This window comes from Dipodomys spectabilis, unplaced genomic scaffold, assembly GCF_019054845.1.
Source record: "Dipodomys spectabilis isolate Male_0828 unplaced genomic scaffold, ASM1905484v1 ptg000145l, whole genome shotgun sequence".
Taxonomy (NCBI): domain Eukaryota; kingdom Metazoa; phylum Chordata; class Mammalia; order Rodentia; family Heteromyidae; genus Dipodomys; species Dipodomys spectabilis.
In genome coordinates this window covers 17,557,310-17,570,624 of record NW_024870822.1, presented here as the reverse complement: position 1 = coordinate 17,570,624, position 13,315 = coordinate 17,557,310, and the positions used below count along the sequence as shown (strand labels likewise).

General features: G+C 37.3%; 1 protein-coding gene and 1 long non-coding RNA gene across 2 annotated transcripts in view; both read left to right on the top strand.

The window, feature by feature from the left end:
- The window catches only part of Nucb2 (nucleobindin 2), a 45,286-nt gene extending 36,290 nt beyond the window's left edge, over positions 1 to 8,996 (top strand). Inside the window, 4 exon segments of the mRNA XM_042691635.1 lie at positions 466 to 555; positions 6,788 to 6,958; positions 8,403 to 8,484; positions 8,890 to 8,996. Of these exon segments, the coding sequence (XP_042547569.1) occupies positions 466 to 555; positions 6,788 to 6,958; positions 8,403 to 8,484; positions 8,890 to 8,897 (351 nt within the window). The 3' untranslated portion in view covers positions 8,898 to 8,996.
- A 2,326-nt stretch (positions 8,997 to 11,322) lies between these two features.
- On the top strand, positions 11,323 to 13,114 carry LOC122117773. The gene is made up of 2 exons (XR_006149231.1): positions 11,323 to 11,756; positions 12,537 to 13,114. It is a non-coding gene; the product is annotated as an uncharacterized LOC122117773 (long non-coding RNA).
- The last annotated feature ends 201 nt before the right edge of the window (positions 13,115 to 13,315 follow it).

Here is a 13,315-nt window from a genome sequence, read left to right as displayed (position 1 = left end):
TTGAGAGTTTGTTAACTTTAGTTTTGATTTATTTGTTTCTTTTTAAGAAAAAAATGTTGAATATTTTAATTTAAACACATCTATGGTTGACCAAAACAGTAGTAAACACCAAAACCATTCTGGAATGGTGATTTTTCTTGTCTAAGCAGTTGGTTTCTATTAAGGTGAGGAAAGTAAATAAGAGTAGCCTAACCAATTAGATTGGCCAACTGTCTTATGTCAAGTTTTTGGATATCAAGTATATAGATACCTCATATTTATAATTTTTTAATTATATAGAAGAAAATATGGATTTTCTGACTCTTGTATCATGTACAGTATTTTCTGTCCCTCCACTCCCTGGTTTCAATGGACATTAGGGCTAATTGCTGTATGTTCATGAAGTAGCATCTACTAGAAAACAGTAGTATTTAATAAAATAAAAAATATTTATTTTATATTGTACTTTTATTTTCTTTTCAACAGGTTGATACTAACAAAGACCGGTTGGTGACTATGGAAGAATTTTTGAAAGCTACAGAAAAAAAAGAATTCTTGGAGCCAGATAGCTGGGAGGTAATAAACTACTTCAAAAGGTGCCTATGGTTTGAGAAAATCTATCAGCTTATTCTACCTTTAGTTTGTATTCCCTGTTATGTTTATGTATAAACATTCTGTTTTAACGGTTTTTTGTGTGTGCTGATCCTGGGGCTTGAACTCAGGGCTGCCCTGAACTCTTTTTTACTCAAGGTTAGTATTCTACTACTTGACCAAACCTCCACTTCTAGTTTTGTGGTGATTAATTGGAGATAAGAGTCTCATAGACTTTCCTGCCAGGGCTGGCTTTGAACTATGATCCTCAAATCTCAGTCTCGTAAGTAGTGAGGATTATAGGTATGAGCCCCCAGTACCCAGCCTTATTGAAAGATGAGTTGATTAAGCAATTAATTTCTCATTTTAAGCCATTACAATCAATTAGAAATATTTAAGATATTGTTTTATATTCATTGTTAAAAATTAAAAATATAGATACACTCAAAGAAAAAAACAGAAATCATTTGTAATTCTACCACCTTAGATGTACACAGGTAAGTTATATATTATGACAATTTGAAATAGTGTCTTGCTTATATATAATATAAATCCTATGTAGCATATAGTATATATGTAGTATATTATCCTGTTATTAATTTGTAGATACATATATTCATATTTTTGTATTTTAAAAATGGATTGTAAGCCAGGTGCCAGTGGCTTATGCCCATAATCCTATGCTGGTGGCTACTCAGGAGACTGAGATCTGAGGATTACTGTTTGAAGCCAGCCCACGAAGGAAAAATCTATGAGATTCTCATCCCCAACAAAGTACTCAGAAAGGCTGGAAGTAGTACTGTGGCTCAAATGGTAGAGCACTAGCCTTGAGCAGAAGAAGCTTAGGGACAGCATTCAGGCCCTGAGTTCAAGCCCCTGGAACAGCCAAAAAGAAAATGGATTTATACTGTATAAATGGTTGTGTGCAAGTATTAGGGCTTGAACTCAGTGCATTGGCTCTATCTCCTACCATTTTTTGCTCAAGATTGGTGCTCTACCACTTGAGCCACAATTTCACTTTTGATTTTTTGATGGTTAATTGGAGATACCCAGCTGTATACATTCATGAATTACTGTTGTTGTTGTTGTTTTAAATAATATTTTAAAATATCTTAGAGTCTAATTTTCAAAACATGATTTAAGAAATGACTACATTACATGCAGTTGTTTGGTTTTAGCATGACTTACATAACTATTTCTACAGATTTAAATATTTTGACTAAGTTCTAGTATTTTACTATATAATAAGTAATGCTGTGATGGTTATTCATTTATTCATACATTCACAGGCAATCTGTGATGATTTTCCTTGACTTCCCAGCAATAGAATATTTTCAATTTTTGAACTGTTTTTAGTTTCTAGCCAAATTGCTCCAGAAAAAGTATACCAGTTTATGCCACAGCCAACTGAGTATAAATGAATGCATTCACAGCTTCAAAAGACTTATTGAGAGGTAACACCCAACTAAAGCAAATTCAAGGAAGAAGATTGTCTTTTCCTATATATCTATAACAAATAAAAGATGGGGAGGGAAGGGATGATAGGGGCAAAGCAAAGAAGGGTGTAACAATGCTCAATAGGAAATGGATTCATTACCTTGCTCGTGTAACTGTAACCCTTCTGTACAGTATCTTTACAAAAAATATATATAAGAAAAAAACAAAAGAGAGCTGTGTGTGGTGGTGCATATATACCTGTAACCTCAGCATTCAGGAGGCTGAGGCAAGAGAATCATAAGTTTGAGGGCCAACTTGGGATGAACTGTGAGACATTATCTTGAAACCATCAAAATGACCAGGTATTGGTGGCTCATACCTGATATCCTAGCTCCTCGGGAGGGTGAGATCTGAGGATCACCATTTGAAGCCAGCCTGGGCAAGAAAGCCTGTGAGACTCTTAGCTCCAGTTATCTAACAACAACAAAAACAAAAAGCCAGAAATAGAGCTGTGGCTCAAGGGGTAGAGTACTAGCCTTGAGTGGAAAAGCTAAAGGACAGTGCCCCAGCCCGAGGTTCAAGCCCCATGGCTAAAACCAAAATAGCTGCAGCAGCAGCAGCAACAACAACAACAACACAAAAGTGTACCAAAAACAACAACAACAACAAAAGTATACCAAAACCAGCTAACCAAATAAATGCTGCTTATGATTCCCATTAACTGGCAATACTAGCTTTGATCATTTGCTTAATGTTATTATTTTGCCTCCCTTTCCCCTGTTAGGGCCTTGTTAGACAAGCACTATGCCATTTGAGCTATATTCACAGAGTTTTTGTTTTTATTTTGTATTATTATTTTAAATATTAATTTATTTATTTTATTGTTGATATAGGGTCTTACTGACCTAAAAGTTATGATCTTCCTGCCTCTACTTCCTTAGGTATAGGCATGTACTACCATGCCTGGCTTTATTTTACCTTTTATAATTTTAAAAATATCCTCTAATTTACTATACTGCCCAAATAAAAGAATAGCTGTTTTAAAATTCACTCAATGTGACACCAAAAATATATTCTCATAATTTTTATGAACGTTGTTATTTTCTCAGGGCTAGACATTTTGATTACTTCTAGTTCTTTATTGTTATTTTTAAAAGGAAACACTGACATGATACTTTTTGTTTTCTTCTGAGACCAAGGGCTTACTATGTAGTTCAAGCTAGCCTCAAACAAATACTGTGCCTGGCTATATCTTTCTTTCTTTCTTTTTGTTGGTTATGGGGCTTGAACTCTGGACCTGGGCTCTGTCCCTGAGCTCTTCAGCTCAAGGCTAGTGCTCTACCACTTGAGCCACAGCATCACTTCCAGTTTTTCTGGTAGTCGATTAGATAGGAGTCTCACATACTTTCCTGCCTGGGTTGGCTTTGAACTTTGATCCTCAGATCTCAGCCTTCTGAGTAGCTAGGATTGTTGACATGAGCCACCTGCACCCAGCTATTAGTGTATTAAAAATAATTTTATTGCTGTTATTAAAATTGTACAGAGACACTACCATTTCTTAAGTCAGGTAATGAATACATTTTTTTGACAGTCACCCCTTTTTTTAACTGCCCCTCCCCCCATTTTCCCTCCCAACCTTTCCTCTTTCCCTTTCTGTACCCTGTAAGTACATTTTTATGTAAATTTAGGATATTTGGGGGGTGCTGGTCCTGGGGCTTGAACTCAAGGCTTTGGCTCTGTCCTGAGCTTTTTTCGCTAAAGACTAGCTCCTTGAGCCACAATGTACCCCCAGTTGTTTGTTTGTTTGTTTGTTTTTGGTAGTTAATTGGAAGTAAGAATCTCACAGGCTTTCCTGCCTGGGCTGGCTTTGAACTGATCCTCAGATCTCAGCCTCCTGAGTACCTAGGGTTACAGGTGTGAGCCAGCAGCACCCAGCAAAATTTAGGATTTTTTTTTGGTCAGTCATGGGGCTTGAACTCTAGGCTAGACTCTTTTGTTTTGTTTTGCTCTTAAGACAGAGTCATAGTGTGTTACCAAAGCTCAAACATGTGCACTTAAGCCATCCTCCTCTGTCTCCCAGGAGCTGGGACCACAGGCTTGGATATAGCAGACTCTTTTTCATATATATACATATCTATGTATATATATGTTTAAAATAGAATACATAATATTATAAAGGAATTTTATTGTGATAATTCCATAGATGTACTCAGTGTACTTTGAACAAGTTCTCTCTCTTCTATTTTAATCTTTTAACTTTCCCTTCCTCCACTGGCCTTTTTCTAATAGTGCATGGTTGGGTTTATTTTGCTATCTTCATATATATATATATATATATATATATATATATATATATATATATATAATTCATATATTAATATATACACATTATACTTCAATCTTCTTTACCTCCTTTTTTTCTTTCCCCAGTATTCCCTTTTCATACATGTAGCCAGGAAAGAATGGTTCATACCTGTATTCCAAGCTGCTCTGGAGTCAGAGATTAGAAGGATCTCTCTTGGAGGCAAACCTAGGAAACAAGTTAGCAAAACCCTCCTCTCAACAAATAAACTGGCACAGTGGCATTAGCTCTGTGGGAGAAATATGTAGGAAAATTTCTGTTTAAGGCCAGTGGGCACAAAGAGAACTATATCTGAAAAATAACCTAATGAATAAAAGGGGAGTGGTGGCTAGTGGTGTGGCTTAAGAGGTACAGCATTTGACTAGCAAATGCCAAGCCCTGAGTCCACTGATGATTTTACTATGATGGTTGGCAAGTTGTGATTTTCTACTGTTATTGCTTCTTCATTCATTACTTGGCTTTCTACAATAAGAGAAAATTGTCCTTCCCTCATATTCTCTCTTTGTTTTTCTTTATATCAATATAGAGTCATGGCTTATTCATTTCATTTAGCTATAATCCTATGATTATTTCCATGTTTAGATGGTCCTAGGATTGGCCACTGAGAGTTTAACTTAATGTTTTTCTTCCATATTCTGGTAAATCTGTTAAGACTTAACCTTCAGTGGGACAATTCTGTCCTACGAATTTGTCCTTAGTAGGCTCATCTTGTCCTTTTCCTGTCTGACTCCTGAAACAAATCATTTTTTTCTGAGAAGCCCATTTCCTTTTGGTGGGAACTGATATAGACCAAGATTGGGGCAATGATGTGCTCCTTACTTCACTGCTTTCAAGGTTCTTGTGAGGTGACAATAATTTGGTTTAAAAAATAAAAGCCTAAGTGCATGTATGTGTGCGTGCATGCACACATATACATGCACACATATAGTATATATGTATGCAGTAGATCTTAGGTATCTGTAGGTATATGGCTTCAAGAATATTGCCCTTGGAGAGAAACCAGAAGTGCTCAGAATACATAGAGTTTAAACCACAGCTGAGGACATATATTTTAAAAACTATACTTGGTCAAACCTACCTGAAAACTGAGCACTGCTGGCTCATGCCTGTGATCCTAGCTATTCAGGAGGCTGAGATCTGCACTGTTCAAAACCAGCTTGGACAGACAAACCCCAAAGACTCATTTCCAATTAACCAGCAAAATGCTAGAAGTAGAGGTATGTTCAAGTGGCTGAGTACCAGCACTAAACAAAAAAAAAAAAAAAGCTAAGCTAGAGTACAAGGTCTTCAGTTCAAGCTCTGGTACCAGTGCAAACAAAACAAGACTGCATAGAGTAATTGGGCAACTAACCAGGCTTACTTATATACATGTATATGTGGTTTGTCTACATAAGCCCACTTATATACTTTATGTTCAGTTTTGTAGATCTATGAAGCATGTGTTAAAATTCATGAATTCATATTGATATCTTCAACTTTGACATTGCATTCTATCATTTGCTCTTTCTATATTTTATGTGAAATCAAACTCTCAATGTTCCACAAATATATTAAACTTGTTTCCCCAATCTTTGAAGAGGTTCAGAATTGCTGATCCATGCTTCTACAAAATGAGTTCAATATTTGTTTAGATTTAGATCTCATTTTTGTTGGTCATGGGGCCTGAACTCTGGGCCTGGGTGCTGTACCTCAGCTCTTCAGCTCAAGGCTAGTACTCTACCACTTGAGCCACAGTGCCACCTCTGGGTTTTCCTGTGTATGTGGTGCTGAGGAATTGAACCCAGGGCCTCATGCATGCAAGGCACCTTGAGCCACCTTCCCAGCCCAGATTTTGATGTTTTTAACCTGAGGATATAGAGTCCAAATACTGTGGTCAAAGGTTTCTTGGATTAGTTTTCTTTTTTTAGTCTCCAGCCTCTTGCGTGGAGTACCTTATTCATTTAAAATAAAAGTACTATTTATTTGTTTTTGGTTTTGTATTCAAATTTGGAGACTTCTCTGTTGTTACGAATTTTTTGTATGTGGTAAAGGAGTTTAGGCAAACCTTTTAACACTTGAGCCATGCATTCAGCCCTAGGATTTTTTTCTGTATGTTAACATTAACATATTTAAATTTTTTAAAAGAAGTCTTATTTCTCTAACCACACTTTGTCCTTTCCACACAGTTCTCAGCCTTGGTCTTTAGTGTCTAATCATATTAGTTTATGGGTTTTCCATCTTATTTTCCCCTTTTGCTCAAGTGAGTATATAAATGTTCGTTTTCTTATTCCTCTCTTTCTTACCAAAAAAGTATATTACAAATACATTCTTACACTTGACTAATCAAGTATTTTAAAATTAATCAGAATGTTAAAGTTGAGTAAGACCTTATTGTCATATTTCTAAGACTATTCTTTCTTCGTTTTCTTTTTTTTTTAGACATTGGATCAGCAACAGCTCTTCACAGAAGAAGAACTGAAAGAATATGAAAATATTATTGCTTTGCAAGAAAATGAACTGAAGAAGAAGGCAGATGATCTTCAGAAACAAAGAGAAGAGCTACAACGTCAGCACGACCAGCTTGAGGCTCAGAAGCAGGAATATCACCAGGTGGCATACTGTAAAAAAATTGTGGCATTAAAACGAATGTTAGGGGCTTGCTGAGATGGTGGGTATTTTTACTGCCAGATACTAGGAAGGCTGAGGTAAGAGGATTGCTTCATGACCAGGAGCATGAGACAAATTTGCACAATGGAGCAAGACCAGGTTGAAGTAGGAGGAGGAGTGGGGAGAGGAAGAAGAGGAGTAGGAAAGAAGAAAAAGAAGAGGGAGAAGAAAGAGGAGGAGGAGGAGGGAAGAAGAAGAGGAAGAAGAAGAGGAAGAAAAAGAAAGAAGGCAGGCAAGCACTTATGGCTCATGTCTGTAGTCATAGCTACTCAGAAGGCTGAGATCTGAGGATCAGTCTGAAGCCAGCCCAGGCAGAAAAGTCTGTTAGACTCTTATCTCCAATTAGTCAGCAAGAAGCTGGAAGTGGTAGAATATAAGTCTTGAGTGAAAAAACTAAGAGTGTTTAGGCCCCGAATTCTAGTCTTAGTACTGGTGTGTATACATGCATACACACCCTCCCCCCTCCCATCTGGCCATGCACACACAGAAGAAGAGAAGAAAAAAGAACGAAAAAAGAAAGTTACAAGAACAAAAAAAAAGTTAGGAGCTGGGAATGTAGCTCTGTAGCAGCATATTCTTTACCTCAGAGAGGCCCTGTGTTTGACCTCTTTAACACATTAGAAAAACAAGAGCAAAACTCAGATGTTCAGTGCTCTGTTGAAACCTGTGTTTTATAATATAATATTTGAATGTGTTTAGTAGCTATCTTATTTTAAAGTTTATTACTTTAAAAATGTTGTTTTGTTACAGTATTTGCTCCCAGGCTGGGTCCTTTTTCCCTCTAAGAGTTGTAGAACCAATAACCAGACCTAGCACCAACTTGGCCAATTTTAGAAGTGGGAGATAGACACTCATGTGAACTTCTCAACCCTTGGGTGTTTGGAGCACTGTAGAAACAAGAGTAAAAGAAATGAAGAGGCGGGATAGGCTAATAAGGATGGTGAATATTCATGTATTTCTGAGAATGGGCAGAGATTTTCCAGGAATTTAGGTACCAGCTCTTTCCTAGTAAGGGTCTTTCTAGTTGTTGCCTTGGCAACTGTCACCTACCTTGGCGATGAAGGGTGTGTCACGTAGCATGCAGATGAGATTATAGTGAAGTTATAATGATCTGGCAGATACCTTAGATCTAATCAGTTTCAGTTAGCAGCTCAACTGAAGAGGTGATTTGTGATCTACAGACATCCTGTCCTCAAAATTAAGAGAGATTAGGAAGGAGTAAAACTTCAGCTATGGCAGTACTCAGGCTATAGTTTGTAGAATATGAATCTAAATTTTAGCACTTAAATATTTGGAAAGTTATGTTCAGTTTATTGTGTTTTGTCAAAGGTCACATAGGTCATAGGATATCAAATACTATTTAAAGTTTTCCTTTCTCATTCATCAGGCAGTACAGCAGCTTGAACAAAAAAAATTCCAACAAGGAATTGCTCCATCAGGACCAAATGGAGAACTGAAGTTCGAGCCACGTATGTATTATTTGTTTAGGAAATTAAAGAGTTATATATTGATATCCATATTTATTTTAAATGTAGTGTAATTTTGGATCATTAGGATTTGTTCTTTTCTATACAGTTTTAGAAATAAAAAGAAATTTTCATTATAGAAAAATGAAAAGTCTTCCAATTTTTTTGTATCAGCATTTTTCAAATGCTATATGATTTAATAATTAGATTTATGGTGCCATAGTTTATTTCAATATCATTCATAGTTCTTGCTCATCAATTCTATTGATCTTATCAGCAAACATGGTTTTAATTGTACTGATTAGCTAATCATATTTTTCAAATAAACACTCCATAGATCTGTAAATAAAAGAACATTTAGAATAAAGAATGATATGTTTAAAATGATATCATATTTCTTTTTAACAGATGTTTAAAATTTCGAAGTCCACAAGAACTTGGAAGAAAATTGTTAACATCTGTTTGGTCTTTTTACCTTTTCCCTTCTCTCTGCTCAATAAATATTTTAAAGCATATTTGGACTAAAGAGAGATACCTCTAAAATGAAAGCACAATTTTTTGGATGCATATATTTGAGAATTGGAATCTACTAGACTAAGAAGAAAACAAGCACACTCATACCTCCCTTCTTTCTTCTTTAGTCATTTAACTGGCCTTCTGCCTTCATTTAATGAGACTATCATTAACTAAGTGAGAAAGCCCTGCCTTGGGTTTTAAATTAAATTGCTCTCACTTGTAAAGATAGATACTCTTTTATGGGTGCTTACCATCTTCTTCTTCAGTGTTTCTCTCTTTGATATTCACAGTTATTCTGAAAAGGTCCTTGTGTTCCCCAATGTTTCCTAGTAACTTTTGCCCATTTTTAGCAACCTTGTCCTGTAGAAACTCCTCAGCTGAACAGTTTTCATTATTCAGACCATTTTTAACTCATATTTTCACTGGATGCTTTGTCATTTAAGATTAGATTCCACTACATGTCACAGAAAAACCAAAGATTATAGTGGTTCCAACTAAATAGGAATGTGTCCTTCTTCAGGAAAGAAGTCTAGAGTAGGTGGATTTTGATCTTGAAGAACTTTAGCCAGGAGGGTTCAGCCTTGCTGCTGGAGGCAGGGAAAGGGCAAAGTTAACTTTCTCAAGTTAATTTTCCCGAACTGGCATCACATGGATTTACATCCCTTTGGCCAGATCTGAGTCATGTGGCTAACAACTAGCTGCAGTGGAACTGATAAATTCACCTGACAAATAATGTAGTGGGACCAACATAAAGTTAGAATGTGTTTACTAAAGAGGAAGGAAGGAGCATTTGGTAGGCACTTTTCAGTCTTAATCACCTTATTGGCTACCTGAGTCTCTATGTACATTCCACTTCTAAGACAGAGAAACTGCCTGAAATCCAATGTATTATTACATATTAGCTCCAAGACCTCTGTCAGGTTATGACATGATTTCTTGTGTCTGACCACTACAAAGTAAAGGGCAAATTTTCTGCCCCAAGAGCATAATATGTAGATTCAAGAAAACAGCTATAAAATAGACATTTTAGAAAAGAGAATTAGAAACATAGCAGTGGCTGATCCTTCCCAGTTAGAAAGTATTGCTTTCTAAAAATAGTTTCTCTGATACACTCTATGAAAATATTGTTTGGTTTGCTCATCACATAACTCTTGATTCACCATTTTGAGAGGCATTCCCTTATAGAATGTACTCAGGGGCCTTTGGCCTTATCCTAAAAGAGTTTTTATTATCCATGAATTTTCAGGGTCATATTGAATCAACATTGGAGAGGATACTGTTCTTGGATGCGGAACAATCTTAGGAGTTTACTTCCTATTATTACAGATTGACTTAGCTAGCTGCCAGCTACAAACTGCTGCATGCTAGATTCAGGTTGTTATTGTTTAGGGTTATTTTTGGTGGGGGACAACAAATGAGTTTCTAAAATCTTACTAAGTTTCTGATTTTAAAAACTTCTTTACTCATTTCCTTGTGCAATCACAGTTGAGGATGGTTTTTATATAGTTAAAAAACATCTTTTAAAGAAAGAATTTCATCTTGTACTTGCTGATGTCTTTGTCCTCTTTATTCCCTTGGGTCTTACCTACTGGACAGCCTTTTTGACTGTAAGCTTTGGTAGGACAGCAGTGGTCTTAATCTGATCTTTTCCCTTATTATGGTTCCTATTAGCAGAAAATTCTTAAGGCAGGGTTCTTAAAAATCAAAAAAGCTTCCTCAGTTGAGGAAGAGCCTTTGCTTATAGAGCCTTTACTTAGAGCCTTTACTTGCAGTGGTTTGTTTGGAGTGCATTTACTTCTTCAGGTCTTCAGGTTTGGGTCTTTCTCAATTGCTACTGTAGACAGACAGCAGTTCCCACACAGCACAGTTGTATTCTTTCGCAACTCTGTGGATTTGTTAATCTCAGCCCAAGTCACATTTATTTTATATGATTCACTATACAAGGCAAGGAACAGCCAGCATAGGCTAGCAATCTGACGTTCTACCGCTACTTTCTCTGATATTCACAGTTAGTTGGAGATATCATTGCCAAAAGCTCTCTTTCTTCATTTCTCCTCCCACCACTTTTCTTTTTCTGGTACTAGGATTTGAACCCAGAACTTCCCCCCTGCTAAGCATGCAGTCTACTACTGACGTGCATTCCCAATGTCCTTCCTTTTGTTTTTTGTTGTTGTTGTTGTTGGTCGTGGGGCCTGAACTCTGGGCCTGGGCGCTGTCCCTCAGCACTTCAGCTCAAGGCTAGCACTCCACCACTGGAGCCACAGTGCCACTTCCAGCCTTTTCTACTTATGTGGTGCTAAGGAATTGACCCCAGGTCCTCATGCATACAAGGCAAGCACTCTACCACTGAGCCACCTTCCCAGCCCCTGTTCTTCCTCTTTGCTATCAAGTTCTGTGTAGGTCAAGATTCTTGACTGGAGGTAGAGGGATCTTCTTTAAGAGGGCTCTTCTGTTTCTTTAAGCAGAAAATAGATTGAATAAAGAATATTGAGAGCTCAAAGAATCTTTGCTAGATTTTGTTTTAGAGTTCTTCTGAAGAAACCAATGTAGGCTGACCTTCCAGGAACTCCTTTACAAGAGTTGGCTGCCAGAAGAACTGCTTTTGCAGCAATCAACAATGAAGCTGCTGGCTGGATGAGGAAGTGCTAAACAACAGCCAGCTCCAGAAACACACCACCTCTGCTGTGCTCTGCCAGCAAAAATGGACACCTCATTTTCTGCCTACATCCCCATCTAACTATGCTGAGCAAAAGTCTCGGGTGAGTATACCTGAGTGCTTGGACCAGTTGACTTGAAACCCAGCCTGTGTGAGGAGGGTGGGAATTGCAGTGTTAACAGGAATGCATGTTAAAAGCTTTAGAACCAAGCAGTCTACTTATTATAGTTTTACATTGTTTCCCTTAGCATTGATGTCTATTTCACACTGGTCACTTGTGGTTCACATCTGTTATTCTAGCTACTCAAGGCTGAGATGTGAGGATTACAGTTCAAAGCCAGCCCAGGCAGGAAAGTCTTTGAGATTTCTTATTTCCAAATACCAGCAAAAAGCCACAACTAGAGCGGTAGCTCAAGTGGTAGAGCACTGGTGAGAAAAGCCAAGTGAGAGTGTAAGGCCTTGAGTTCAAGTCACAGTACCGGCACAAAAGAAGTAGTAGTTGCTATTTTGAGAGTGGTGTGATTTTCTTTTTGGCGCCAGTAGTGGGGTTATGACCTCAGAGACTGGGTGTTGTTCCTGAACTTTTGTGCTCAAGATTGGCACTCTATGACTTTAGCCACACCTCCACTTCTGGTTTTTTGGTGGTTAATTGGAGATAAGAGTCTCATGGACTTTCCTGCCTAAACTGGCTTTGAACCGTGATCCTCAGATCTCAGCCTCCTGAGGAACAAGGATTTACAGGCATGGGCCACCAGTGCCCTTTAATAAAGATGATTTTTAAGACAGGTTAGCTAATAAAAGAGTGGGGAAGAAAGATCCTTGGGGTGAAATTTGGAGCAGCCTAAACCAAATTATGGCTTAAATTTTGATCTTTGTCTTATAGCTTCCCTGAGCAATCAAGAGTAAACTCACAGAGACCCAGAGTTACATGATGCACTTCATAGTGTTTATTGAAGATTTTTATCCCTGAAGAATCTAATAGAAAAGGTCTCCTTTGACCTCAACTGAATACTTTTTTCACCTCATCACTGCTTGTTGAAATTACAGACTGAGGTATATTTAAGTAAAATGCAAAGTTTGCTGTCTTTGTTCTTTGTAAGTGATATTGTAAGAAGACCATCACACCTATCTGTTTTGAGGGTGTAATGTTTGAGGGAAGTTGTATCTTCCCTTTGCTTTTTATTAAAATATACATTAGCAGGATTCAAATCTTTCCCTAACCTACTTTTAAGCTTGTTTCCTAAATGAGTAGTTATCTATGAACCCGAAACCATGTCTTAGAAAATCTAAGAACTGAGCCAGAACAAGCAGTAGCAGCAAGAACTGAAAACCTCAGCAGTATTGTAAAATCTGGACCTAGAATTTCCAGCACTGCCAGCTGCTTATCAAGACAGCAAAATAAAACCAGTGACATGATTTTAGGAACTGCGAGTTTTTCAATATTACCTATTGCATTATGTTGGAAAATACAACTACATTTGTTGTTTACAGCTGATTATAGTTTTCATTGCAGTTTTGAAGCTTTACAGTTTTCTCTTTTTCTTTTTTCTTTTTGGTAGGTTGTGGGGCTTGAACTCAGTGCCTGGGCACTGTCCCTGAGCTTTTTTGTATTTAAGGCTAATGCTCTGCCTCTTGAGCCACAGTACCACTTCCAGCTTTTTC